Source organism: Buteo buteo, chromosome 5, assembly GCF_964188355.1.
Source record: "Buteo buteo chromosome 5, bButBut1.hap1.1, whole genome shotgun sequence".
Classification (NCBI taxonomy): Eukaryota; Metazoa; Chordata; class Aves; order Accipitriformes; family Accipitridae; genus Buteo; species Buteo buteo.
The window spans coordinates 8196971-8222517 of record NC_134175.1 but is presented as its reverse complement, the minus strand read 5'-3'; the positions used below and the strand labels follow the sequence as shown (position 1 = coordinate 8222517).

The 25547-nt window shown below is 53.0% G+C and overlaps 1 protein-coding gene and 1 long non-coding RNA gene across 14 annotated transcripts; one reads left to right on the top strand and one right to left on the bottom strand.

The window, feature by feature from the left end:
• The first annotated feature begins 3054 nt into the window (after window positions 1-3054).
• ARHGEF10L (Rho guanine nucleotide exchange factor 10 like) lies at window positions 3055-25272 on the top strand. Of its 13 annotated transcripts, XM_075027548.1 has the most exons (31): window positions 5941-5969; window positions 6265-6594; window positions 8058-8142; window positions 8424-8612; window positions 8737-8764; window positions 9577-9662; window positions 9787-9870; window positions 10146-10321; window positions 10784-10900; window positions 12076-12184; window positions 12534-12626; window positions 13531-13637; window positions 13869-13946; window positions 14039-14218; window positions 14445-14561; window positions 14671-14763; window positions 15016-15189; window positions 15836-15981; window positions 16347-16361; window positions 16559-16743; window positions 16840-16955; window positions 17143-17270; window positions 17356-17456; window positions 18400-18521; window positions 18805-18891; window positions 19009-19238; window positions 19349-19503; window positions 21030-21175; window positions 22595-22769; window positions 23925-24047; window positions 24151-25268. In XM_075027548.1, the coding sequence occupies exons 3-31, from the start codon at window positions 8106-8108 to the stop codon at window positions 24633-24635; spliced, it is 3882 nt and encodes a 1293-aa protein (XP_074883649.1). In that variant the 5' UTR covers window positions 5941-5969; window positions 6265-6594; window positions 8058-8105; the 3' UTR covers window positions 24636-25268. The 13 variants fall into 13 exon arrangements, with proteins under 13 accessions (XP_074883648.1, XP_074883649.1, XP_074883641.1 ...); XM_075027547.1 differs by lacking the exons at window positions 5941-5969; window positions 6265-6594 and adding an exon at window positions 3055-3299; XM_075027540.1 differs by lacking the exons at window positions 5941-5969; window positions 6265-6594 and adding an exon at window positions 6649-7025 and having other exon boundaries at window positions 24151-25272.
• Window positions 8824-13274, bottom strand: LOC142030962 (uncharacterized). Its single transcript, XR_012650365.1, has 3 exons — window positions 13138-13274; window positions 10715-10804; window positions 8824-9636 (listed from the first exon to the last, which is right to left on the bottom strand). It is a non-coding gene; the product is annotated as an uncharacterized LOC142030962 (long non-coding RNA).
• Window positions 25273-25547: the final 275 nt, after the last annotated feature.

Sequence of the window (25547 nt, the reverse complement as noted above, 5' to 3'; positions counted from 1 at the left end):
TTGCCACCTTGCACGCTTTCTGTGTGCGGCTTTGGGCACCTCTGAGGGGTTTGCCATTGGGAGACCAGTGAGCAAAACCAGCCCAGCTGCTGTCTTGCATCCTCGCACCGTGCACCAAGAGGTCCGGCATCTTTGTGGTGCCACGGACAGCAGGTTTTGGTGCCTCCCTGCAAGGTCTTTCCAAAAAAAACCAAAAAAAAAAACCTTGGAAGAAGTTGGGACACCTCTTGGAGAAGGTGTCCCAAAGCCTTCCTGGGGAGGATGCCAGCAGAGGGCATCCCCGGACTGGCTCCATCACCCCAATTGCATTCATCTCTCTAAATACATATATATATATATTTTCACGTGGCATGGTTATATTTAAATAAAACCCCTCCCTCCGCACATCACTCTACCCCGTATCATATACAAGCACGCGGTGCACCTACACAGACATTTAAACCCCAAATATTTAAAGTTCTTTGAAAAAGTCTCCATTCATGCCCATGAAAACAGGTTTATTGAGTTCCTGTTCCATTATGTATTGTCAAGCTTTATGGGGAGGGTGTAAATGGGCACAGGGAGGGGTTTTAAATATTATTTTTTTTTTTTTTTGCTGGGGCAGGGTTTTGCTTGGCATTTGCATTTGAAATTAGGTGTCGGTGGCTCTTGCAAGGGGTGGTGCAGGATGAGGCCAGCTGGGCTCCATCAGCAAAGCTGCAAGAGAAGGAGGCAGCTGCTTATTTAAGGGCTGAGCGTAGGTGCAAGCTGTTTGCTTGCTCAAATATCCTGTGGGTCCTTTCCTGGAGGGGTGAAGGTCTGGATCCTTGATAAAAAAAAAAAAAAAAAAAAATCCCTCTGGCAGACAGGATTAAATTGTTGTGATCCTGCACTGAGCGTCCTCGATCTTTTGTGGGTGAATAAAACCACGTTGCTGGGGTTGATGGACTTTTTTTGGAGGTTGCCCTGCATGCAAGCAGGAGGTGCATGAAATTGCTTCCGAGCAAAGAGCTGGAGAAGAACCTTAACCCTTACAGGTGTTTGCAGTCCTGCTGCAAAAATGCAGCCCTGCACCTTGCAGGGGGGGGATTTGGGGGGGAGCTCTTGGCTGGTTGCTGCAGCCAGGACGCCCCTTGGCTTGCAGAGGGGGTGATCTGCAGGGTGATATATTTTTGCTTTAAATTTATTTTTGCTTTAAATTTATTTTTGCTTTAAATTTATTTTTTGCTTTAAATTTATTTTTGCTTTAAATTTATTTTTAATTTATTTTTATTTTTAATTTATTTATTGGGGGGGGGGGTTGTTTCAGCTCCCAGCACCCTAGGGTGGCCCAGCCCTGTTGACGCCTGCACCTAACCCCGGCTGAGTCAGTGCTGCCGGCACGCTGGGCACCGCACCGGTGCCAACACGCCGGCCGCGAGCAAGCAAATCCCTCATTGCTCCTGGTTTTGCTGAGCTCAGGGTGAGTTTTTTGGAGCTGGGGGCACCCTACGGGTGCCAGGGAGGTTATACACCGGGGTGCATTGGTGCACCCTTGCAAGGGGGTTTGCAAATAGCTGCTGGGTGCATTGGGTGCCCGTGGAGGGGTTGCGTGCGTATAATTCGGGGTGCGCGCGAGCTCACCCCCTTTGCCAACCCAACCGTGCCGGCACACGGTGTCATCGCCGGCCGGCGCTGACTCACCGGGAGGGTTAGTCCCAATACATCCACGCGGATGTATGGCGGTTCTATATAGAGCCGGTTACGGGTCCAAAGTCCCCCGCCGTGGGTGCACCGGAATATTTCTTCTGGGTGCCATGTGTACCCCACGGGTGCGTTTCTGCTTGGCTGGAGCAAAGGCGAACGCAAGAGGCTTGCAAAGGGCTGGGTGCTTTGGGTGCTCTTTGCTCCCTTCTCTCTTTGCTGGGGCCTTTGCAGAGCTGGTTTTGGGGTGCAAGAGCCCCTCCTTTGGGAAGGCTTTGAGTTCTTGCTGCGAAGTTTGCGGGGTGGGGAATGGAGGGTTGAGCCACAACTGAAATGCAATCTGAAAAACCAGAAAAATAACTTTAATTTCCCCGACTGTCGCTGAGATGCTTTTGCTGCTACCCAGCACACCCCCCCCCCCCCAAATGGGCTGTGGAGGGTCTTCCCCTTCCAAATATTGGGACAACGGGGAAAAAGTCCTCTCCACCATGATGCTTGGGTCCTTTTCCCTCTTGCAGAGTGGTTTTCTTGGCAGGGCTCAGCACCTCCATGGGCAGCAATACCTGGCAGGGCAGCAAGGCCATTACCCAAAGGAAAAGGTGGGGTTTTTTTCGGCTGCCTGTGAGTCATCCGAAGGGCACTGGGATAGATAGATAGATATATATTTATTATTTTTTTTTTTTTTGGCCAGGCTTGTTTGGCTGGTTTTGAGCTGGAATAAACCTGGCAGCTATTTAGTTTGTTTGCAAGGGGTGTTTTCCAGCAGGGCTGGGCGGCTGCAGCCGGGGTGTGCCGGCAGGTACGGAACACCCCGACAGAGGCAGAAAACTTCCCAGCAAGAAAAACACAGCCCCAAACACCGATGGAATAGGTAAGACTGGTACATTTTGTAGCGAGGATATCGCATTTAAATAAATGCACGTGTGGGGTCCTTGCACCGCTTTACCTTGTCTTTTTTTTGTTGTTGTATAGTGTATTTTGGGGGGGGTTTAGGGCCTGAAAAGGTGGCATGGGGGAAATACCCTTGAACGGGGATGTGGAGCTGCGTTTTGGGACTGCTGGTCTTGCAACCAGTGGCTCGGATGTAAAATATCCTGGAGAAAATCCTCTTTGCTTGGAAATTTTGGAAGCTCCTGCTGCAAATCCTGAGCTGTGGTTTGTTGTTTTTTTTTTTTTTCACAGGCGACGCTCTCAGCAGCGAGAGGGTTAACGGGTCGCCCCGGCATACAGGGGGTTAAAAGGCGAGCAGGGGGCCAAATCCTACTGGGGGGTTATTTATTAGGATTGGGATCACCAGGGGTGTAAATCAGAGCTGCTTGGGAAGAAGAAGAGGAGGAGGGGGGGAGATGCTGCCCAAAATCCCGGCATCCCTCGGTGCAGCCGCTGGACCGCGGCTCCCATCCGGCAGCGAGCCCTTGGCCGCTGGGATCTGGGGGTGTCGGGGTGGGGGGGTGGGGGCCTCTTGGGTGTCACCCACCCTGGGCACCCCATTGAGGGTGACGGTGGGATTTCATCCCCGTCAGGTTTGAGGTGGTTTGGGGTTTGGGTTTTTTTTTTTTTTCCCTGACGTTGCCTCCCCGGCGGGGGCCTGCTCGGCCGATGCGGATACAAAGCCGGAGGAGACGCGGCCTTCCCAGGTCAGCAAAAACCCTTTTTCCTTCCCCTCCTTGCCATAAATCCTTATATATATACATACATATAATGCATATCTATAGGTTATCACATCCTCTTGCAGGGGGAGGAGGTCGCCCTTTGCCTCCTTGCTGCTGCCAGCCATAGGGGCTTTTGTTACATATATATATTTTATATATTTTTAATTGTTTTTAAATATCTAAGCAAAAAGAAGGAACAATGGGGAGGGAGGAGGTGGGCATTGGTGCATCAAGCTTATTCTAGCACCCGTTCCTGGGCTTTTTCACCCCGTTTTCTTGCAAATTCTGTGACGGTTGCAAATCCCTCCCGGGTTTTCCCGGCTGGGATTTGCAGCACCTGCGGGAACCTGCAATTTCGGGGGAGGGGGAAGTGAGAACTTCCTCCAGGATCATTTTGACAGCAAATAATGGCAATTTTCCCCCTTTCAGTGATTTTTTTCTGGGGGGGACGACGACACATTGCTTGCATTGGGGTGCAAGGTTGCATTGCACGCTGCAAGGGTTGCAAAGGGGCTGAAGTCACTGCAATATTTTTTCCCCCTCTGTTTGCATCAGTTTATTTTAATTTTTTTTCCAATTTATTAAGTGTGTTTTAGTGAGATGCTGGGTTGCAAAGAGCAGCTTTTGCCCAAAATACCAGGAAAAAAAAAAAAGTGAAATAATGCATCTGCAGGGTGGAAAAAAACAGTATTTATGGGGTGCTTGAATAGGTGTTTGCAAAGCAGGGAGAGAAAATAAGAATATTGTGGAGGTGATCTTGAATCCATCAGTGTCACCAACTGATGCTGATTTTTAAGTCACTTTTCAGCCGAAATAAGGTGACCCCAGAGAACTGATGGGGGAAAAAAATCACTTGCAAAGGGTGGGCAAGGTTTTAATTTGGAGCTTTGCAATAAAGCAAACCCCAAAATTGTTGGGAGTTTTGAGCTGGGAACACTAATAGGGAAAAAAACCCAATTTTTTTTGCTTTTATTGTTGTTATTTCTGATTCAAATTCTTCTCCCTTCAAATTCCTTTCTGGGATAGTTTCGCAGTGGGTGAACTTTGCAGTTGCTTTGCAAAGCATTGAAAGGTGGAGATTGGGATAAGCATCAAATTGGGAAGGGTTTTGGCAATAAGTAAGGCTTTTTCATTGCTTTTTGGGTCTCTCTGCTAGAAGTCTTTGCAAACAGGCTGTAATTCTTTAAGTGCTGTAATTCTGATTTTTTTGAACTGATTTTTTTACTGATTCCCCCCCCCCCCCCTTTTTCCCCTGCATTTGCACTTCTCATGGCGTGAGCTGGACAAGGGAAGGATTTTTTCCGGTTCGTCGGCGATGTTGAAAAGGAAAATAAAAAGGAAAACGGCGGCAGTTTTCCAGGTCTTGGGGTTTTTAGCTGGAATATTTGCGGGATATTTGCCCAGAAGAGCCTTTTTGAGGTGAAAGAGGGAAACACTGTGTTCAGGAAAAGCTTTCCTATAAGATGATGCCTTTTGGCAAGAGTTGATTTAAAATATGATCACAAAATTGCCTTGAATCTTGAATTTTCATGGAATTTTTTTGGGGGGGAACCCCTCGTCTGGCTTTTTTTCTGGGAAAACCCTTTTTTTGGAATGTTTTTTGGGAAAAAAATCCATCTTTTGGCTTCTTTTAGGGGAAAACCTCTCTTTTTGCCATCGTTTCATTCCCACTGCTCACCGAGCTGCCCCTTATTGCCACCTCCACCAATCGCAACTGCTTCAAAACACCCAATTTGGGGAAATTTTGAAGACACAGGATAATTTTTCTTCACTGGAGCCCTCATTCCCACATCGACGCCTTCAAACTTCAGCAATTAATTCCTTGGAAAACTGGGAAATGAACTACTCGGCCCTGATAACGCGCTATACAGACCCAGTTAGGGCTGTAAAAAACCCCTTACCTTGCAACAAATATTTGCTGTTTTTTTTTTATTATTATTTTAAAGGACTGGGATCTGGGGAAGAAAACATCCCTGCTTTCCTCTGGGGACCACGCTGCTCTCCCTGGCGTCCCACATGCTGGAAATAATCTGAATTAATTCTATTTTTTTGGCCAAGGTGAGGGTGGAAAAATCATCCAGGTGGTGAAATAAGCCTTGAAGCCACAGCTGGGATGCAGGACCGTCGGCTGGAGGAATTAATAAGGAGTCGGAGGAAACTCTTGAGAGACAAAAGCTAATTCTTATTTCTACTCCTCCATCCCTTATAAATAGCATTGGGGTTATTTATAAGGAGGGATTAACATGGTGTGGATGCAGAGAGGAGCAGGAGGGAATCCCAGCGTAAATCCCAGCTGCATCCCTGCTGTGATATTATGGATTTATTTTTTTTTTTACATTTTCTTTTTACAAACCCCTATATTTCAGAAAAAAGGGGGTCGGTAGGATGGGGTGGAGGATGCTTTAACCAGGGACGGGTCCCCTGGGGACTGGCAGCCGTCCCCGCCAGCTGGGACCTGTCGCTCCGTCGCGGCGGCTAAAAATAAACAAAATAAAGCCAAATAGTTGCCAGCTTGCTAGGCAAAGGGTCGGGCTGGGTTTAGCAGATGGCCCTGCTTTTCTGCCTTTATTTAGCTCGAGCTCTATTTATTTTTCCTCCCCGCCCGGGTTGGGAGGGAGACGGGGCTGGACCGGGGCTCGTGATGCTGGCGGCAGGGTGAGGATGCAGCAGCTCCTGTGGGCTTTAAATCCATATTTCCAAGGATGATAGCGTATCGCTACATCCTTCTTGGATTGTTTTGCATCCCCAAATCCTTCTTGGATTATTCGAGATCCTGGTTTTGCTGTCCCAGTCTGGTTTGGGGGCATCTCCCTGATAGGGCAGCTCATCCCCACCAGTTTTCCCTCCCCCCCATCCTGTGGGATGCTGCTACCCCGATAGCAGTTTTGCTATGAAAAATTATGCAAAATAATCCTTCTTTTTTTTTTTTTTGTCTTTTTAATTTAACAAGACCCAATTAAAGGTCGTGGCAGGTTGTTTTGGAGAGCTGGTAATTCTCCTCGGCGGCAGACGTGCTTACAGCCGGAAAAATAACCAGCCCTGGGACAAATCGGGCTGATGGGAGCTTATGTCAACTGTCAAAATGGGAAGTGACCTTCTACTGCCCCGCTAGCGGGATAAAATCGGGACCGAGCCACAGGGCCCGGCTGTGCATCGTCTTCCTGCTCCCCTCTCCGAATGCAGAAGCCATCAGATTACTGGAAGAGCGAAGCAAACCAGCAAGCAAACTGGTTTCTGGATAAAACCATCGGCATCGCTTTGCTGGGTTTATTTTACCCAGGTGTTATTATTTTCTATCTACCTTGCTTAGCTTTTTTTTTTTTTTTTGGAGACATCACTACAAGAATATGGCTTTTTTTTTTTCCCTCCTTTGTGGTCCTCAGCTCTGTCACGTCTCCCGGTGGGGCCGGTTTATCGTGGATTTATGGCTTGGTTGGCATCGCATCCATAGGGATAAAACCTGGAGCTTGCGAAAAGGGGGAGAGAAGGGAATCGCCTGCTCCCACGCTAATGGGAAGCAGATTAGGTGACATATGAGAGCAGCCTTGGCTGCCAACCGCTTTCTGTTTCGAGGGCCAGCAAAAGAGTTCAAGGAGGAAAAATAAGCGTCCCCAAGTCCTCCTCCCAAATAAATCTCTATAAATGTGTTTATGGAGGCAACGGGCTTATTGCAAAAGCGGCTGGAAGAGGATATTTGCGACGGTAACGCAGGTCAAGGAGGGGAAGAAGAGGTTTATTTTTATTTTTTTTTACGGCTGGGAAAGGGTCAGATGGGTTTTAGCTCAATGCTTTGGGGGGGTTTTGCAGCGGGACGGGGTTGGGGTTGCTGATACTTTGCAGCCTGGTGGGGTTGCACCATCAGCCTGTGCACGTGCTGCAATTGCGAGGGGTTTATAGCTCATTTTCCAGGGGTAAATGCAAATCTGGGAGGTGATCCCAGACCTCAGGTCCCTCCTGCTGTGCTCTAGACCTACCTACCTACATATATATATATATATGTGGCCCTGGAGCTGTATGGCTTGCTGCAAACCTACATGGGGCAATTGCACCCACACTGTGCTGCAGCTCAAAAGGGTTTTGGTACAGGGGGAATAAATAGATCCCCGTTTTTTGGGATCATCCTGGGTCTGTGTGTCCCCTGCATCCCCCTCCGAGGGGAAATGAGGGTCCAGGCGAAGGAGAAATGGTTGGGGGGGGGGGGGTGTCATGGCTCTTTGGAGCAGGGTGGTGGCATCCGTCGTGCATCGGCTGCTGCTTCCAGCAGGACCAAATTAATAGAGTTTGGCCCCGTTTTGCTCTTTGCAGCCTCTCGGATGTCGTTTCTCTCCATTGCCTCGTCCCTTGGGCATGGGGGGGTCCCCGCTCCCTCCTTCCTCTTCCTCTTGGCGACCTTTCAAGGCGTCATGCCGGGCGTCTCTGGTTACCGGAGCGGATGAGCCATCGATCGCAAGGAGGATGCTTGGCGCTTCCCGTCCTCCGGGACCTTCAAGCTTGATGCTCGGAGCTGGATTTGCCGTGCATGGGATAAATTTGCTGTGCGTGGGGTGGATTTACCATGCACGAGCTGGATTTGATGTGCAAACTGGGACCCGGGAGCAGCTTTTCTGCTTCCTCTCAAGGTTTTGCAGCAGCCGGAGCTGGATGCATCCCACCTGGGCTCTCCCCACGTCGCCTCCTCTCCTGGGGATGGATCTGGGGGGGCTGATCGTCCCCTCTCAACCCATTTCTCCTCCTCTCCCGCAGGAAAGCCTTGGGGAAGGGCCCAGGCGGAGCATCCGGACCCCCCGCACCATGGCTTCGTCTGAGCTGCCCCCCCACCCTGCAGTAGGTACTGTCAGCCCACTGGAGCTGGGTTTTTTTTGGGGGGGATGGACAGGGACACCCAGCTTTGGGCAGAAAGTGGGGGGCCCATCACCCAGGGGCATCCTACATATCCCTATCGGAGCCTCCTGGGGTTGTGAAAACGCGAAGGGCTGTTGGTTCTTGGAGTTTTTGAGGGGGGATGCTCTCTACTGTCCCCTCTGTCCCCTGGTCCCTGCATCCCTCCGTCCCTGCTGCGGTACAGCGGCACCGTGAGAGGACACCGAGTGACGGGGTTTCTGCTCGCAGGTGACCATCTCGCCCTGGAGACCCCCAGCCCCCTGCCCCACGGGGAGGAGGACCTCGGCGAAGCCTTCGACTTTGACGACAGCGAGGAAGAGGAGGAGGAGGAAGAAGAGGACTCGGCGGCCGAGCCGAGCGGCGAAGCCGTCCTCCGGGCACCCCCTCGCAGACGGCGCGCTGCCAGCTCTGGCGTCGGTGAGGAGCACGGGGGGTTCCCAGTGTCTCCGATGTCCCCACCGTGTCCCCTTTGGGTGCCGAGGGTGGCACCGCTGCAAGCCTGGGTGCCAGCGCCATTTCTCTTTGCTTTTCCTCTCTGCAGACGGGCTGGTGCCGGAGACCCAGGAAGGGTACGTGGGTTTTTGGGGGGATTTGGGGGGTGGGGAGTGAGTCCCTTGAAGGAGAAGGCACAACTTTGGGGTTTGTCCTCCCTGTTTGACATGTCACAGCCCGGTGCCGTGCCTCAGTTTCCCCAACTTCTCCCCATTGCTTGCGAAAGGGGCTGCAAGCAGGAGAGCCCCAGGGTTTTGGGGTGCACCCTGCAGCCCTGGGGATCTGTGGGGGCTTTGGGTACCATTGGGGGTTTATGGTTAACTGGGTGGCGGGGGCTTCCTCCAGCCCTCGACTGAGGAGATGAGGGAGAAACCCCCTGGGATGGATGTTCAAAGGGGGCTGGTGTTCGCCCCAGGTGCAGATTTGGGGGGAAAAGATGCAAATTTGGCTGCAAGGAGAGCTTGTCCCCCCCCACCGGAGCATGCACAGGGTGCAGTGAGAGAGGCAGGACCCCAACCAGGGGTGGGGACCCTCTCCCCATGCTCCCTGATGCTGGTGCATCCTCCTGCCCTGGAGCAGCATGAGGACCGAGGCTAAAAAAGCCATTTTGGTTTTTTTTGCATCAACCCCATGCGGGTTGCCTGGACCCACTTAAAAAACCATCATGACCCTAAAACCTGGGACCCCCCAAATCCCTGAAGAAGCAGACATGCGTGAGGGACACACACACACGAATACAAGCTTTATTCTGTGCTTGTGAACCCCTGTAATAGGAACGAGGGTGATGAGGGGGATGAGGGACTTGGGTGGACCCAATCCCAGGGGATTTGCACCCAATCTCGGGGGGTGGGTTGCATTCTGGGGTGCTCCCTGACCCCCTTCCCTGCAGGCTGCCAGTGGGGGTGAGCAATGGGGAGGCCGGTGGAGACCCCCACATCGGTGCCCAGACCTGGAAGAGGAAAAGCAGTTGCCAAGGTGGGTTAAAAAGCCGGGCAAAAATAAAACAAACGCTGCCGAGGCTTGGGAAGGATTTTTCCATCCTGACTTGATCCTCGGGTGCTGACTTGAGTCCCTGTTGGGGGGTTTTGTCCCCCCAAAGGTGAGCGTTTTGAGTTCCCGGTGGTGGAGGATGATGTGATCTACGATGATGTCCCCTGTGAAACGCTTGATGCCGAGCAGGACGGTAGGGACAGACCTTCCCCCTCTGCTTCCCCAGGGACCACAAACCCATTTTCCAGCCAGGCAAACCGAGGCACGCTCCAGGAGGGAGAAGCGCATCCCAGAAGAGGATGCAGAGGGGGATAACCCTGGGAAAACCACTGGGAATCGGGAGGGATGAAGGCAGAGGTGTTCCCAGAGGGGTTGCAAGACCCTGTGGATTTGGGGCATCTCCTGGAGGTCCCTGGGGAGGGGAAATTACATTCCTGGAAGGAAAAGGAGCTGGTTTTTGCTTGCCAGGCCCGGGGACAGAGCGCAGCCTGATCTACGAGGAGGTGCAGCGCGGCGAGGGGCCACGGGCGGGCGAAGATTTGGGCTGGAGCTCCAGCGAGTTCGAGAGCTACAGTGAGGATTCAGGCGAGGAAACGAAGCCAGAGGCCGAGCCGGCCAAGCAGCGGGCATCCTTCCAGCCCAAGGTAACTCCTGAATTTGTTTTTTTAATTATCATTTTCCTTTTTTTTTTTTTCCCCTCTGGGTTTGCTTGTATAATGGCACCAGAGCATCAAGCCCAGCTGCTTCTGCAGACGGTGAAGCAGAGGATGCTGTGGTTCCCGGGGTCACCCAGTGCAAAGCCAGCCCGAAACTTCAGGGGTTTCATTTCTTTCTTTTTTCTTCCTTCCCCTTTTTTTTTTTAATTTTTCCCCTTTCCTTTTGCATTTCGGCATTGCTGGAGCGTGGCTGCTGCCTTTCCCTGTGCTTGCTCCCTTCCCTGCTCGAGCAACGCCAGATTTTTGGGAAGATGCTGCCTGTACTGTGCTGCTTTGGGATGATTTCTCCTCCTCTTTTGTTTTTTTTTTTTGGCTGCTTACCTGGATCTCTTCTCTGCCTTCTCTCGCCTCCTCTGCCTTCTCCTCCCGCCTGGTTTGCTTTGGGCTCAGCTTTCTCCAGACCTGAATAGACTAAAGGAGAGATACGCCAGGACTAAGAGGGACATCCTGGCTTTAAGAGTTGGGGGGAGAGACATGCAGGAGCTGAAGCAGAAGTACGATTGGAAGGTACTGTCACTCCTCCGTCCCTTGTCCCCCAGATTTCCCCAGGTTGTGGGGGGGGAAACCCTCCCGGAATTTATCCAGGCTGAATTCATCCCATTTTATCCCCCAAAAGAGGAAAAAAAAATTGAGTTAAGTACTTCAAAGCTGCCTCTCATGTCCATCTGTCTTGCAGCTCCCCACCCTCCAGCTGCCCAAACCATTTGCTTTTTGGGTGTTTGTTTTTTTTTAAGGGGCGTTTGGACGAAGCGAGGTTGCCCGTGGGATAGATGGATTGAGAAGGTTTTTCCCCTGATACGGGGTGGAAATCAGGTGGGGAAGGAGATTCTTGGGAGGTGTAGAAACTTAGTGCAAAGCCTTTCCCAGTCCCAAACCATCCAGGTTGGCAGTTTATGGCCAGTTTGGGCTGGGAAGGCGACGCCGATGTCAGCTTGGGCTAAAACCGCTGTGATTTGAGGTGTCTCCCCACTCCTTTGCTCACTCGCACACAAAACCCCGGCTGCGAGGAGGGGATGGATGTGCTCGTGCCTCCCTTCCCTCCCTCCTCTTTGCTTTTGCTGCATGCTCCCGCTTTGCCCGCGCCTGCTTGCCCGCAGCCGTGTCCCTGCGGAGGGAGGAGAGATGCTGGAGCATCCTTCTTCCTCGGCCACGTGCCTCCTCTTCCTCCCCATTGGGCTTTGCGGGAAAATGGGGATGATGCTCGGAGGGGATGTCCCCAAGGGGATGGTACCGCTGCATCCGGATGCAAAATGAGGGATGATGCTCAGAGGGGACGTCCCCAAGGAGGTGACACTGCCATATCTGGACCCAAAATGGGGGACGATGCTTGGAGGGGACGTCCCCAAGGAGGTGGCAGTGCTGTATCTGGACCCAAACTGAGGAATCATGCTCAGAGGGGATGTCCCCAAAGGGGTGGCACTGCTGCATCCAGTTGTGAAATGGGGGACAATGCTCGGAGGGGACCTCCCCAAGGAGGTGGCACTGCTCTATCTGGACCCAAAATGGGGGACGATGCTCAGAGGGGATGTCCCTAAGGAGGTGGCACCACTGCATCCAGACCCAAAATGGGAGATGATGCTCGCAGGGGATGTCCCCAAGGGGATGGCACTTCTATATCCGGACCCAAAATAGGGTTCCGGTGCTGCCTTGAACTTCCTGGTCCCTCTCGTCCCCCTGCCCAGATGACCCAACTGATGAAAGCGGCCAAAAGTGGCACCAAGGACGGTTTGGAGAAGACCAAGATCGCGGTGATGAGGAAGGTGACCTTCCTGCACCGGAAAGAAGCACCAGGTAAGCAGGCAACCCCCACTCCTTGCTTTTGGGAGCCAAAAAAAAAGCCTTTTTGAGAGTATTTAAAAAACCCAAATCATTATGAATCCTTATGGCTTTCAGCTTTTCCTTTTGCTGATTTATTTTCTGCGCCTTAAGCTCTTGTTGGAATTTTTTTCACTCCTTGCATCCCCACACAAGCTCGGTTGGTTTGGCTCAGTCCTTGCTCTAAGCACTCATGTCCTTTTGGGAGCAGGACAATGACCCCACCACACCAGCACCCACGGCTGCCCCCCTTGGACACAGAGCAGGATTTGCCCTGAAATACCAATTCGGGGGGCATTTTCCTAACCCTTCCGCTGTCGCGTAGGGGATGGGGAGCGGAGGAGGAGGACAGCGGAGGCGGAAAAGCAGCCGCCTGCCCGCTGGAGCTCGAGGGTCTCCCTGGAGCATCACGGGGGAGGTAGGATCCTGGCGGACAGCCTCGCCGCTCGGCCAGGGCTGCCCGGAGGATCCGGCGTGTGTGTCCCAGCCTCGCTGCATGTCCCCAGTGCGGCTTAGCCTTGCCGGGGTGGGGGCTTAAGTGCTTTTGGGGAACCCTGGGGTGCTGGAGGGCATCCCGTCCTAAGGGTGCTGCAGAGCATCCCGTCCTTTGGGCATGGAGATGGGGAGAAGGAGCTCACGAAGCTGGCAGCCAAGGGTGGCGAGCTTCCCGGCCAAAATTAGGGAAGGAAAAAGGTCACCCAGCCGCCAGCGCCCTCCCCTCCAGCTCAGCCGGTCCTCCCCGTTACCGGCTATTTATAGGCGACAGGGATGGGGCCGGGGTGGCCGTAGCGGGGCGTTGCGGCCATGTGGAAGAAGCGGCCGTCCCCGCATCGCGATGCCGCCTTGGCTCGCTCGCCTTCCTCCTCCTCAGCTGCTTCAGCCTCGGGTAAGGGATCCCCAGCCCCGGCCGGCGGGCGTTCGCCTCTCACCTTCCCCGTTTTCTTTGGCGCGCTGCTTTTGGCTTCTTTTGTCCCCGTTTTCCCTGCTCGCACCCACCCTTGGAGCAGGGACGGGGGGCTTTTCTCCCAACCAGGGTGGCTTTTTTGGGGACAGGGACACTTTTTGTCCCCTCCCTGTGGGGAGCTGGCTCGGTCCCTGCTCGCAGCCTGACTCATGCTGGTGTCCGGTGACAGTGGCCGGGGCTCGGGGAGGGACACGCGATGCTGGGAGGACGCTGGGGTCCATCTCCGCTCACAGCTCCAAACCCAAACACATCCCCAGCCAAGTAGCTGATGGGAGTCCGGGCTCTTCTTTAGACCCCCAAAAGTCTAAAATTGGGGTTTTTTTGGCATTTGGTTGTGGGTTTTTTTTTTTCCTTGCAGGAGACTCGGAGGAGGAGGACACGGGTTTCCTGGAGGTCACCGTCTCCGACATGAAGCACCCGCCACCAGAGCTGGGCCCCATGCCCGAGGGGCTGAGCCCGCAGCAGGTTGGTGTGGGGTGGGTTGGGGATTTGGGGGGGCGTGGGGGTGGTTGGTGGGGGGCACGGCTTCCCCTTGGTCCCGTGATTGAGCAACCGAGGAAAAGGCGAGTCAGCAGAAAGCGATGCTGTCGCGTCAGCACTTCTGCAGCACGCTGTTGCCCGCCCCCCCCCCCCCCCCGCATCCCGTAATTTGGGGTTTTGGGGGGGACCACGGCTGAGCCCCAGCGTCGTTTGCAGGTGGTACGGCGGCACATCCTGGGCTCCATCGTGCAGAGCGAGCGGAGCTACGTGGACTCCCTGAAACGCATCCTGCAGGTGGGAGACCCCCCCTTTTTTGGGAGGGGGGGGCTCGGGGCAGTGGGGAACGCAAGGATGCTGGGATTCTGATGCACTGGCATCTCCCGCAGGATTACAGGAACCCGCTGATGGAGATGGAGCCGAAGGTGCTGAGCGCTAGGAAGTGCCAGGTGGTGTTTTTTCGCCTGAAGGAGATCCTGCAGTGCCACTCCATGTTCCAGATCGCCCTCGCCTCCCGCGTGGCCGAGTGGGACTCGGCGGAGAAGATCGGGGACCTTTTCGTGGCCTCGGTAGGAGGAAAAGTCAGGGGACGGCTGCCAAACCTCCCTTTGGACCCCTCTCAATGGCAGCGGGGGGGGGGGGGGTTGGAGGATTTAAGCGATGCAGCCCCAACCTGGGGTACAACCAGCGTCCTCAGCATCACCCCAAAAATACACCAGCACCCCCATGCTTTGCTGACCCCCCTTTTTGGGGGAGCCCCACAGCATTGCAGCTCTCCTCCTGCCCTCTCCCCAGTTCTCCAAGTCTATGGTACTGGATGTCTACAGCGACTACGTCAACAACTTCACCACTGCCATGTCCCTTATCAAGAAGGCTTGTCTCACCAAACCCGCCTTCCTTGACTTCCTCAAGGTCAGTAGGACCCAAATGTAGGTGCAGGGTGCTGCCGGTCACCATTATGGGTGAAAACGCCTCTTTTTTTTTGACACCCCCCCTCCCCCTTTTTTTTTCCTCCCCGCAGAAGAGGCAGATGGCCAGCACCGACCGGGTCACGCTCTACGGGCTGATGGTGAAACCCATCCAGAGGTTCCCCCAGTTCATCCTGCTCTTGCAGGTAAGGGTGAGGGGTGCCTGCACCCACCTTGCTTTGCACCCTATTTTTTGCAGCCTGGGTGCTTTGGGAAGGGGTTTCGCAAGGGACACATTTTTGGGTTGGCAGCTTGGTCGCAGTTTTGGGGACCATCCCAAGGATCATCTTCCAAGCTTTGATTTTTGGATGGGCCAAAAGCGCTTCCAATCGTAGCGTCCCCCAATGGGGCTGATTTTTCCGGGGTGGCTTTTGTCCCCCATCCTTTCCCTGCTCCAGGACATGCTGAAAAACACCCCAAAGGGCCACGCGGACCGCCTGTCCCTCCAGCTGGCCCTCACCGAGCTGGAGACGTTGGCAGAGAAGCTCAACGAGCAGAAGCGCTTGGCCGACCAAGTCGCCGAAATCCAGCAGCTCAGCAAGAGCATCAGTGACCGCAGCAGCCTCAACAAGGTGGGTCCTTCAGCCTCACCTCCTCATCCTCATGATGGGTGGGTTTTGGAGCTGGTGGTTGAGCTTTGCAGCTTCCACCTTCCTCTCTGCGTCAGGGGTTTCGGGAAGCCAGGATCCCTGTTTTCTCTGAAAGGACGTAGAGCAAAAGCAAATTTTGAGGCTGGCACAGGGAAATTCCCCTCCAGTGAAAAGCAAGGACAAGCTGCTTTGTCTCATCTGCCTGATTTTGCAACCGTTGGTGGGGAAAAAAAAAATCCCTCAAACCCTAAATGAAGCTCTTGCGACACATCCTGGGCTGGGGATGGCCGTGGTGGCAAAAACTGCAGCGAAGCACATGCCAGCTCAGCCCTGGGATCAGGATTTAGGGCCAGGGGATGAAGAGAGACCCAAAAGGGGCTGCAAAAGGCCCACGTTGGTTTTTCAAGGCTCTGCTTTCTTGGTGGTTGGACATGTAGGGTGCAAAGGGTTTTTGCATCGTGCAGCCTCGGAGCACGTTGCACAGCCGTCTCTGCAGAACTCGGGGCCGTGCATGCTCCCGGTTGGAGGAAAATCCTTGCAATAAGGGAAAAGCAACCCAAATTTGGGGGCAGGAGGCTTGCAAGAGCCCCCAGGCTGAGCCCCCCCACCTGCTCCATCCCCTTCGCAGCTGCTGAGCTCAGGGCAGCGGCAGCTCCTGCTCTGCGAGACGCTGACGGAGACGGTGTACGGCGACCGGGGGCAGCTCATCAAGTCGAAGGAGCGGAAGGTTTTCCTGCTCAACGACATGCTGGTGTGCGCCAACATCAACTTCAAGTATGTGCTGATGGCCCCAGTCCCCAAAATCACTTTGCAAAGCACCAGTGTAGCAACCTTCCCCCTTCCCAACCTCAATTTTTGGGCTTAGTGGGTTTTGCTAGATCTACCCCAATGACTTTTAAAACCACCTCACCTTCTTTCAGAAGGGGAACCCACCTGGTTTGGGGTTGCTTTGCCCCCCACTTTTGGCATGCCTCCATGCAAAGCCTCCATCCCCCGGTGCTGTGGGGTCCTGGAGCTGGTGTAGGGTCCGGGAGCCTGCTGGGACCTCAGGGCTTGGTAGAGGTTGATGCTGCAAAGAGGAAAACCTTCCTTGAATTCCCCATCATACCTCTTTATTAATCATTTTTCCCCTCTTCCAGGCCAGTGAACCCAGGGTAGGTGCCGAGCGTGGTCTGCTGTGGTTGTGTGCCCCACATTTGGGGGTGCAGGCATGCACCAGTGCATGGTGTGGGGGTTGCAAATGGGGCTTGGCTTGCAAAATGCATTTTGCAAGGGCTTGCAGGGTGAGCCACAGTGCCTGCTGGTTTGTTTGTTTATTTGTTGGTTTTTTTTTTGCATCCTTCCTCGGCAGAGGCCAGCTGGAAATTAGCAGCCTGGTGCCCCTCGGTCCCAAATATGTGGTGAAGTGGAGCACGGCCCTCCCGCAGGTGCAGGTGGTGGAGGTGGGGCAGGAGAGCGGTGCCTATGACAAAGACAACGTCGTCATCCACAACGCTGGTGCCAAGAAACACGCGCCGGCTGGGCAGGCTTCGCACAGTGAGCACCCATCCCTTGATCCGGTGTTGGGCTGGTTTCGGTGGGGTGGGGTGGAGCATCCTCCATGGATCTCATTTCTCCATTTCTCCACCCAAGATAAAGTCTACCTGGGGCCACCACGGCTCTTCCAGGAGCTGCAGGACCTGCAGAAGGACCTGGCGGTGGTGGAGCAGATCACCCTTCTCATCAGCACGTTGCATGGCACCTACCAGGTATCTACGTGCCAAAGCGTGGTCAAACTCATGATTTGGGTAGAACCGAGCTTCGGCGCTTTGCAAGAACCATGCAGTTCCTCAGGGAATGCTGGACACCTTGTCCTCCAGAGCCCCGCGGATGAAATTCGGGGATGATTCAGGCTTGTTTTGGAGGCGCTTCCATGATTTATGACTTTTCCTCCAGAACCTGAACATGACAGTGGCCCAGGACTGGTGCTTGGCCCTGCAGAGGATGATGAAGGTGAAGGAGGAGGAGATCCACTCTGCCAACAAGTGCCGCCTCCGTCTCCTGCTGCCTGGGAAGCCAGACAAGTGAGTTTGCGGATCATGGGTGGACTCTTCCCACCCTGGGGAGGAGGAGGCTGAAGATGGACCTGGTGATGCTTTCCCTACACAGGTCTGGCCGCCCCATCAGCGTCATGGTGGTCTTCATCACTCCAAACCCCCTGAGCAAGATCTCCTGGGTGAACCGCCTGCACTTGGCCAAGATAGGACTGCGTGAGTAGCCCCATGGCATGTTGCTTGCTATCACCCTTGCTTCAAAAAGCCAAATTTGGGAGCAGAAGCGGGGTTTGCTTCACCCCGAGCATCCCGACGTGAAATGGGGCAGGGGGAAAAAATTTGGAGCAAGGTGATGGAGAACATTTTGGGGGTTTGCACACTGGAAATGATGGGAATTGGTAATTCTGGCTCCAAATGCTTTCTGTTTTGCTGCTCTTGGGTGGCATCTCTGGGATGGTGTCGTGTGGTGATGGGTTTCCGTTGGCTCTCATGCTGATGGTGTTGGGGCCGACCCTTTTTCTGCGAAATGGGATGAATAAGTAAGGGAGGAGCTGTTCCTCCTGCCGCTTCCCTATCTCTATCCCTATTCAATTCCACCAGCCACTACAGCAAAAAAAAGTAGTTGTTTAATGGAAGAAAAAACAAATCATTTGAAATCCTGTTTGAGTGTTCAGATCCCCCCGGGCTGGAATGATTTTTGATTCTCTTGTTTTTAACAGTTTATGTGTTTGGGTTTTTTGTGTGGGGGTTTGGTTTTTTGTTTGTGGTGTTTTTTTGTTTTTTTTTTTTCATCTGGGATGCCTAGGGGATAATCCTGTATCCATGAGTTCATGAGTTACAAATGAAAACACATTAAAGCCTAATGTGAAGAAACACATTAGGGTGTATTTTTCCCCCTATATATATATATATAAAATCTCTCTCTCTTTTTGAGGCTTCTTTTGCCACTGCTTGAGGCAGTTGCTTGGCTGCAGACTGTGGTGGGGTGCAATAGTTTGGAGGAAAGGGGTGAGATGTACCCCAGGTCCACAGATGATGGTGGTTTGGGGTTGGAGATGAGAGCCCTGCACCTCAAATTACTAATTTTGGGGTCCCATTGGGGAGGGGAAGGATGCTGGGGGGTGTCTTGGCCATCCTTGATCCCCTCTACTTACCGCAGGGGAGGAGAACCAGCCGGGCTGGCTCTGTCCCGACGAAGACAAGAAGAGCAAAGCTCCTTTCTGGTGCCCTATCCTCTCCTGCCACATGCCTGCCTTCTCCTCCAAAGCCCTTGATCTGCAGGTAAGGGCGATGGCCAACCTCTTCTCCAACCCCCCCAATACCTCCTTCTCCTTTACATCCATCATTTTGGGGAATAAAGGCAGAAATCCTACAGTGGATGGGCTGGATGGGGTGGCAAGGTGGTTGCAAAGGCAGAAATCGGTGTGATCCACCCTGGAAAATTGAAAATACAAGCTGGGCTGGGGCTGGTTCCTGATTTTTGGGGCATGCACCGATACCCTGCGTGCATTGGGGTAATTTGGGGGTGTTATGGACCCCTCCCATACCCCTGTTTCTCCCCCAGCTCGGCGCCGCGGTGCACAACCCGGTGCAGTCCTCGCTGCTGGGCTTCTCCGCCGTCAGCACCTCGCTGCCGCAGGGCTACCTCTGGGTGAGCAAAACGGCCCCAAAACCGGGGCAAAACCTGCCGGGTTTGGGTCGCTCTGGCTGCAAACCCCCTCTCCAGTGCTCCTGGCTGGTGCTAACACCCATTTTCTGGTCCCCGCAGGTTGGGGGGGGCCAGGAAGGCGCAGGGGGGCAGGTGGAGATCTTCTCCCTCAACCGCGCTGTGCCGCGGACGGTCAAATCCTTCCCGGTGGCTTCGCCGGTGCTGTGCATGGAGTATATCCCCGAGGCGGGTGAGGGGGAACCGGCAGGCACCCAGGAACCCCGGGCGACCACCGAACAGCCCCCAGCGTCCCCGCATCCCACCGTGTGCTTGGGGTTACGGGATGGCAGGTGAGCCCGCATCTTCCGCAGCCATCCTTTGGGTGCAATCACCAGCACCAAACCATGAGGACCGGTACGATCTCTTGCATCTCCCCATCTCTTCCCTGTTCCCTCCCCAGCATCGCGGTCTACGGCAGCGTGGACACGGGGACGCAGTGCTTGTTGACCTGCAAAAGCCCAGGCATGCAACCTGTCCTCTGCTTGAGGCACAGCCCCGAGTACCTGTTTGCAGGGTTGCAGGATGGGACCGTGGCCGCCTACCCCAGGAGGAACGGTGAGGGCACCCCCGTGCATTCTTTCGGATGGGGTTTTTGGTAGGACACCCTAAAAAACAGGGAGCACGAGGTTCTTCACACCAGCGAGATGTGCTGGCTGCTAAAATGGTGGTAAATCTCCATTCCCCCCCCCCCCCAATTATTTCATTCTTCCCCTTGCAGCCCGGGGAGAGGGGGGGAAAACATGCTATTTTGCTTTGCCAGAATGAATGCAAGAGGGGCTCGATTTGGGGGAAAATGTATGGAAAACAGTGCTGGTGAGGGGTTGGGACCACAGCAAAGGTTTTGCTCAGAGGATGGTTATGCTCGGGGGCTGCAGGAAGGGTCCGACACCAGGATGCACAAGGACGCAGAGCTTTTGGCTTCAAAAAAATCCCCTTTTTGGTGCTGTAAACGAAGCTGACCCCCTCCAAACCCCATCTCTGCAAAAACCATCTCCTTTATTAGCTTGATTTTGGGGTTTTTTTCCCCTGGCTCCAGCTCAGGCCAAGGCTGCAGCTTGCTGAGAGCCTTCCTCCTCGGGCACTCCTCGCCTGGGCTGTTAAATACCTTTGCTTCATCGCTAGAGGGTAGGAAAGAGCCTCAGATAATGTGTTCCATTGGCCTATTTTTGGACAAACCCCCTCATTTGCTCTGAGACAACCTGCAGCGAGTAGCACCCAAGTCAACCCGGAGCCAGTAAGGGCCCTTACATTGCATTTTGGGGTGCTGTGCATCCCCTTTCCCACCTTATAGCAACCGTGCAAGCCAATTAATAAAGTGGCTTTAATTTAATCTCGATTGCATAAATGCATGTCGAAGGCAGCAAGCCGCTGGCAGGGCAGCGGGGTGGGCTTTTTAATCTTATCCCCATCTTTTTGGAAGGAAAAAGCTTTCCCAAAATAGCTCATTTTTATGTGAAAATTAGGATTTACTGAAAGGCGGCTCCGTTGCAAACTCCTGCTGATGGGAGTGGAGGTCTGAGAGCCCAAAGGGCTCTTTTATCCCTCGGATCCTATGGTTTTATTTTAAAAAAAATTGCGTTGGAAATAAGAAAAGGAGAGCAATTACCCATTGAAGCTGCTCAGCCACTGCTGGTGGCGAATTCATCCAAATCCAGATTTGATGCTGTTCACAGAGACACTCCAGATTGGCCCTGGATGAATCGGCTCAGGAGTGTCGCTTCGAGAGCAAATAAATTAAAAAAAAAAAAAAAAAAAAAGGGTGGGGAGGGGGGATTTTTGGCTTTTGCAGCGAGGAACATGCCCCAGTGTTGCAGGTGGCCAGTTGTTTGCTGCTAAAAAACCTGTTTGCAGAGGGGCAAAGGGGCTTTGGGGGGTTGAAGCTGGGGGTGTGAGCTCCCCCCATCCTTTTGGTTGTGGCATTAAGATGCTCAGAGGCATCCAAGGTGGCACTGGGGACATGAGGGGTTCACAACCGACCCCAGCAGCTGTTTAGGGTGGTTTCAGCCGCATCAAAAGATGCTTTTTTCTTTTTGCTGAGCATCTTCTCTCTGCCCGACCCCATCCTGGCATCTCTGCTCTAGGGGGGCTGTGGGACCCGACAGAGCAGCCCACCCGTCTGGCCGTGGGTACCGGTCCTGTGCGAGCGCTCCTGACGCTGGATGAGACCCTCTGGGCCAGCTGTGCCAACCAAGTCACCGTCCTCGATGCCACCGGCCTCTGCGCCCAGGTAGGGACCATCACCGGGACCCCCCCCGTGCTGCATCCACGGGACGGGGACGGGGGACATAGCGGTGGCTTTTGGAGGGGGGAGTCACAGTGGTTTGAGCCCCAAAGGATGCATGTGCACGGGCACATCCCTGCCTGTGCAGTGCCCAAACCAACCTTTTATTGCTGCTTTTTGCTGCTTTTCATCCCTTTCGGGTCCCTTCCCTCTGACATTGGGTCACAGGACGAGGACGCCGAGACATCTCCTGCAGCTGCATAAACAGGGAATGCTGAATAGTTGCTTTTTTCTTTAAAAAAACCACCCCTTTCTTCCACCTTTAATTTTCACATTTAGTGCCCAAACTTAGTTTGCATGTATTAGCTGTCGTAAATCCAGCCTAACGGCGGTGCCGGGAATGAATAATGCATCGGGGACTGGATTCGTTTTCAGTCTCTGATTTTATTTATGACAGGAGCTGGGTGGGAATTTTTGCAGAAGAAAAGTGATGGGGGAGGAAAAAAATAGGAGTGTGGGGGGATGCTGGGGGATGGTATAAATAGTATTTGATGGAAGGTCTTGGGTCTGCCTGGATGGGATCGGCAACTTGGGAATAAACCATCAGGGAATAAATCCCATGTGGGGTGGGGAACAAGGGGGAGATCACCTAAAAGTCTCTATCCACCCCCATTTTGTGTGAGCTTTTTGGGGGGATGCTCTACGCTGGTCCTCTCCAGGAAGGGGATCGATACCAAGTCCTCTTTTTTTTTTTTTTTTTTTTTAAAATATAAATCAGATTTTGAAGTAAAAATATAAGGTTTCAAAGCCATAGGAGAAATGAAGGCAAAGTCACTGTGTGCAGGTTTCTCTCCCAGTGATTTAATCCTTCCATATTAATATGAGGTTTCACTTTGGGAAATCTGCAGCAGGGGCAATTTTTGATGCAAACTGCAGGAAAAACACCTTTCTGCATCCTGTGACTGATAGTGAAATGCTCTGGCAGGCAGCTTGGGAAGCAGACAGAGCAGTCCATAATCCCCAAATAGCTCTTGCAGCAGAGCTGAGCCTTTGATCGCTCATTTTGGGGGCTGGAGGGAAGCAGGAAGGTCTCGTCCCATCTTGGGATGGATTTTGCGGATATATCTAGTCTGGGAAATGACTCTTTTAAAGAAGAAAAAAACAAAACCTGGAGAATTGGGAAGACTGTTATCACTCAAAAAAAAAAAAAAAAAAAAAAGCCCCAAGAGAGGTTTGGAGACGTGCTGGTTTCAGTGTCCTCTGCCAAAGTCAGAGCTGGCGAGGAGGGATGGGACCTCAAGATCACTCTGATCCCCTCCCTGTGTAGTTTTGCAGCCCTAAAACAGCTCCCGGAGAGAGCCCAAGCTAGCGGCAATTTTAGGGAGCAACCCTTTGATTTTCTTTTTGCAATTCCCCTTTTGGCAGCAAACCTTCGAGGCCCACCCGGACGCGGAGGCCAGTGTCACGCACATGATCAAGGCGGGCAGTGGGGTCTGGATGGCCTTTTCCTCGGGCTCCTCCATCCGCCTTTTCCACACTGAGACACTGGAGCACCTGCAGGAGATCAACATTGCCACTAGGACCACCTTCGTCCTCCCAGGTGAGCTCCCTTTCCCCCCTGGCTCTTAATTGCAATTAATGGGCAAGTTGGGGCATCGCCCCACAGACGTGTTGCTTTGCTTTATGGCTGTGCTGGTTTGCAGAGAAACTGGGTGAGGAATTTATCTGGTTAATGGTGTAAAGGTTTGAGCTTGGACCTCTGGGGTCTCTCCTCACTGCAGAGCCGGAGCTGGTGGCATCTTTGCACCCATGCATGATGCACGCATCCCATCTTTGCACCCCCTGCGTGCATTCGTGCGCCCCATCTTTGCACCTGTGCCCCCAATCGTGCACCTTATCTGCGCACCCCACCCTTGCACGTGTGTGTGCATCCACTCACCCCATCCCTGCATCCCATCTTTGCATGTGTGTGTGCATCCTTCCACCCCGCCCCTTGCACCCGTGCATCCTTGCATGCATCCATGCACCCCGTCTTTGCACTGTGTGCATCCTTGCACCCATGTGCATCCCCATGCATGCATCCCTGCATGCACCCCACTGCCATTGCCCTGTGAACCCCCTTTTTCCCCAGCTTACCGTCCAGCACCATCTCCCAGCCGTGTCCACCCATCCATCTCTTAGCTACTCTGGGCTTGCAAGGTTGTCTCCCCCCTTGTTCCAGCTACAGAGCGACATAATTGTGTAATTAGTTATAAGCACGATACTCGTGTAAGTCGCTTTTTCTTTTTTTTTTTTTTTTTTTAGGGCATGTTAAAATATTTATCACTTCCTTTTCTTCCTGGGCGAGTGAGCGTTGGGTATTAATGCGTTTTTGAACTCGCGCTCTCTCATCCTTTTTAACTCGACAGGTCATTAATAAAGTCCTCCCGGAGAAACCAGAGTTGCATCTCCGCAGATATATTGCTTCACTGAGTCCGACGTCGTGCAGCGCTAAGTCCCGGCGATAAAATATTCATTTGCCATTAGAAGTCTCACTCTTTTTTTTTTTTTTTTTTTTCCCCTCCTCTTTTTATTTATTTATATTTGTAGCATTCTCCCTGGGTTGGAGACCTTCGTGCAAAGAGGCTGCTTGGTTTTGGGGCTCTGGAGTGTGTACCCCATGAAAAAATCTACCGGTGATGGGTTATCTGGGAAGATGCTGCTGCAAATTCATCCCTCACCCTCTTTTTTTTTTTTTTTTCTTCCTTTCTCGCAGGTCAAAAACACGTCCGTGTCACCAGCCTCCTTATCTGCCAGGGTTCGCTCTGGGTGGGCACTGACCAGGGCATCATCGTGCTGCTGCCCGTGCCCCGCTTGGAGGGCATCCCCAAAATCACCGGTGAGCACCTGAAAAACCCTTCCCTATGTGGATGCAATCTTATTTTGGGGCTTGTTTTTAGTAAAACCACTCTTTTTTTTTTTTTTTTTTTTTTTTTTGACAGGAAAAGGCATCGTGTCCCTCAACGGGCATGGTGGCCCTGTGGAGTTTTTGGCGGTGGCATTGAGCACCCTGGCACCTGATGTGCTGAAGGGTGACCAGGAGGAGGACGAGGAGGGTGAGGAAGAGAAAGCCCCTGAACTGGATGGCCCCCCGCCTCGGGAAATGAGAAAAAAAGGGATTTTGTTACAATATCGCCTCCGATCCACCTCCCACCTCCCCGGGCAGCTGCTGTCGGTGCGGGAAGCGCCGATCGGCGGCACGCCGGCACACACCGAGGAGGACGGCTCCATCTATGAGATGGCCGACGACCCTGACGTCTGGGTGCGGAGCCGACCCTGCGCCCGTGACACCCCACGCAAGGAGATCTCCTCCGTGGCCATCGTTTCGGGAGGTCGGGGTTACCGTAACTTCAATGCCGAATCGCCACGCCGGGGCAGCGATGCCGACAGCACCCTGCTCATCTGGCAGGTCCCATTAATGCTATAGCACCCCGGGACCCCTTCCGACCCACCCGGCACCTACCTCAAAAAGCCACCCAAAAGCTGCCGGGGGTGGTCCTGCCCTGGGTGCATCACCCTTTCTTTTTTTCTCTTTTTTTTTTTTTTTTTAAGGAGGAAAAAAACTGAAAAATGGGCTTTTTCCCCCAAAAAAACAGCTTTGTGCATGGGGAGAAGGGAGTTTTTAACGGCAGGAACGGCAACCTCCCTGCGGGCTTTGGAGGTGCCAGCTCTTTGGCCGAAGGTGTCTGTGTGTCTGCGTGTGAATATCTATATATATATATAAATATATATATATATAAATATGATGTATATTATTACCTGTATAAAGAAGGAATCTGTATATATTGGGGCACTTGGAGATGCAGAAATACTGGTGGGAGCGCTCAGCGGGTGCCGGCTGCGCCGAAACGGGGGGTTTTGCTGAAATAGCCATTTTTTGACTGTGAATTGAGGATATTTGGTACAAAAATCCCCTGTTTTTGGGAGCTGAGTACATGTGGTTTCTGAAGGAAAGGAAATTTTGGGAGCGTGGAAATAAATCCTATAGGAATCAGCATGTTTTCTTGCAGTATTTTGTAACGGGGTTTGGCTTTGGGTGCCAATGTTTTCTTTCTCTTGCTTCAGCGACAGCATCCCAAGGGGTTAATATACCCCCTTGGAGCTGCACATCCTCAAGCATCAATAAGAAGCCCCGAAATGCCCTCTCCCCCTGCCCAGAAATGGTGCGAGATGGAGGGAAAATGGGCAGAAGGATGTAGCCCATCAGCTCCATCTCTGGTACCCAGAGCTCTCTCCATCCACGGCAGAGAAACCCGGGACCAAGGAGGTGGAAACTTGTCTGAGGACTAAATCAATTTATAATGTGATCCTCTAACTGGCTTCAATTTGATTTTCATTT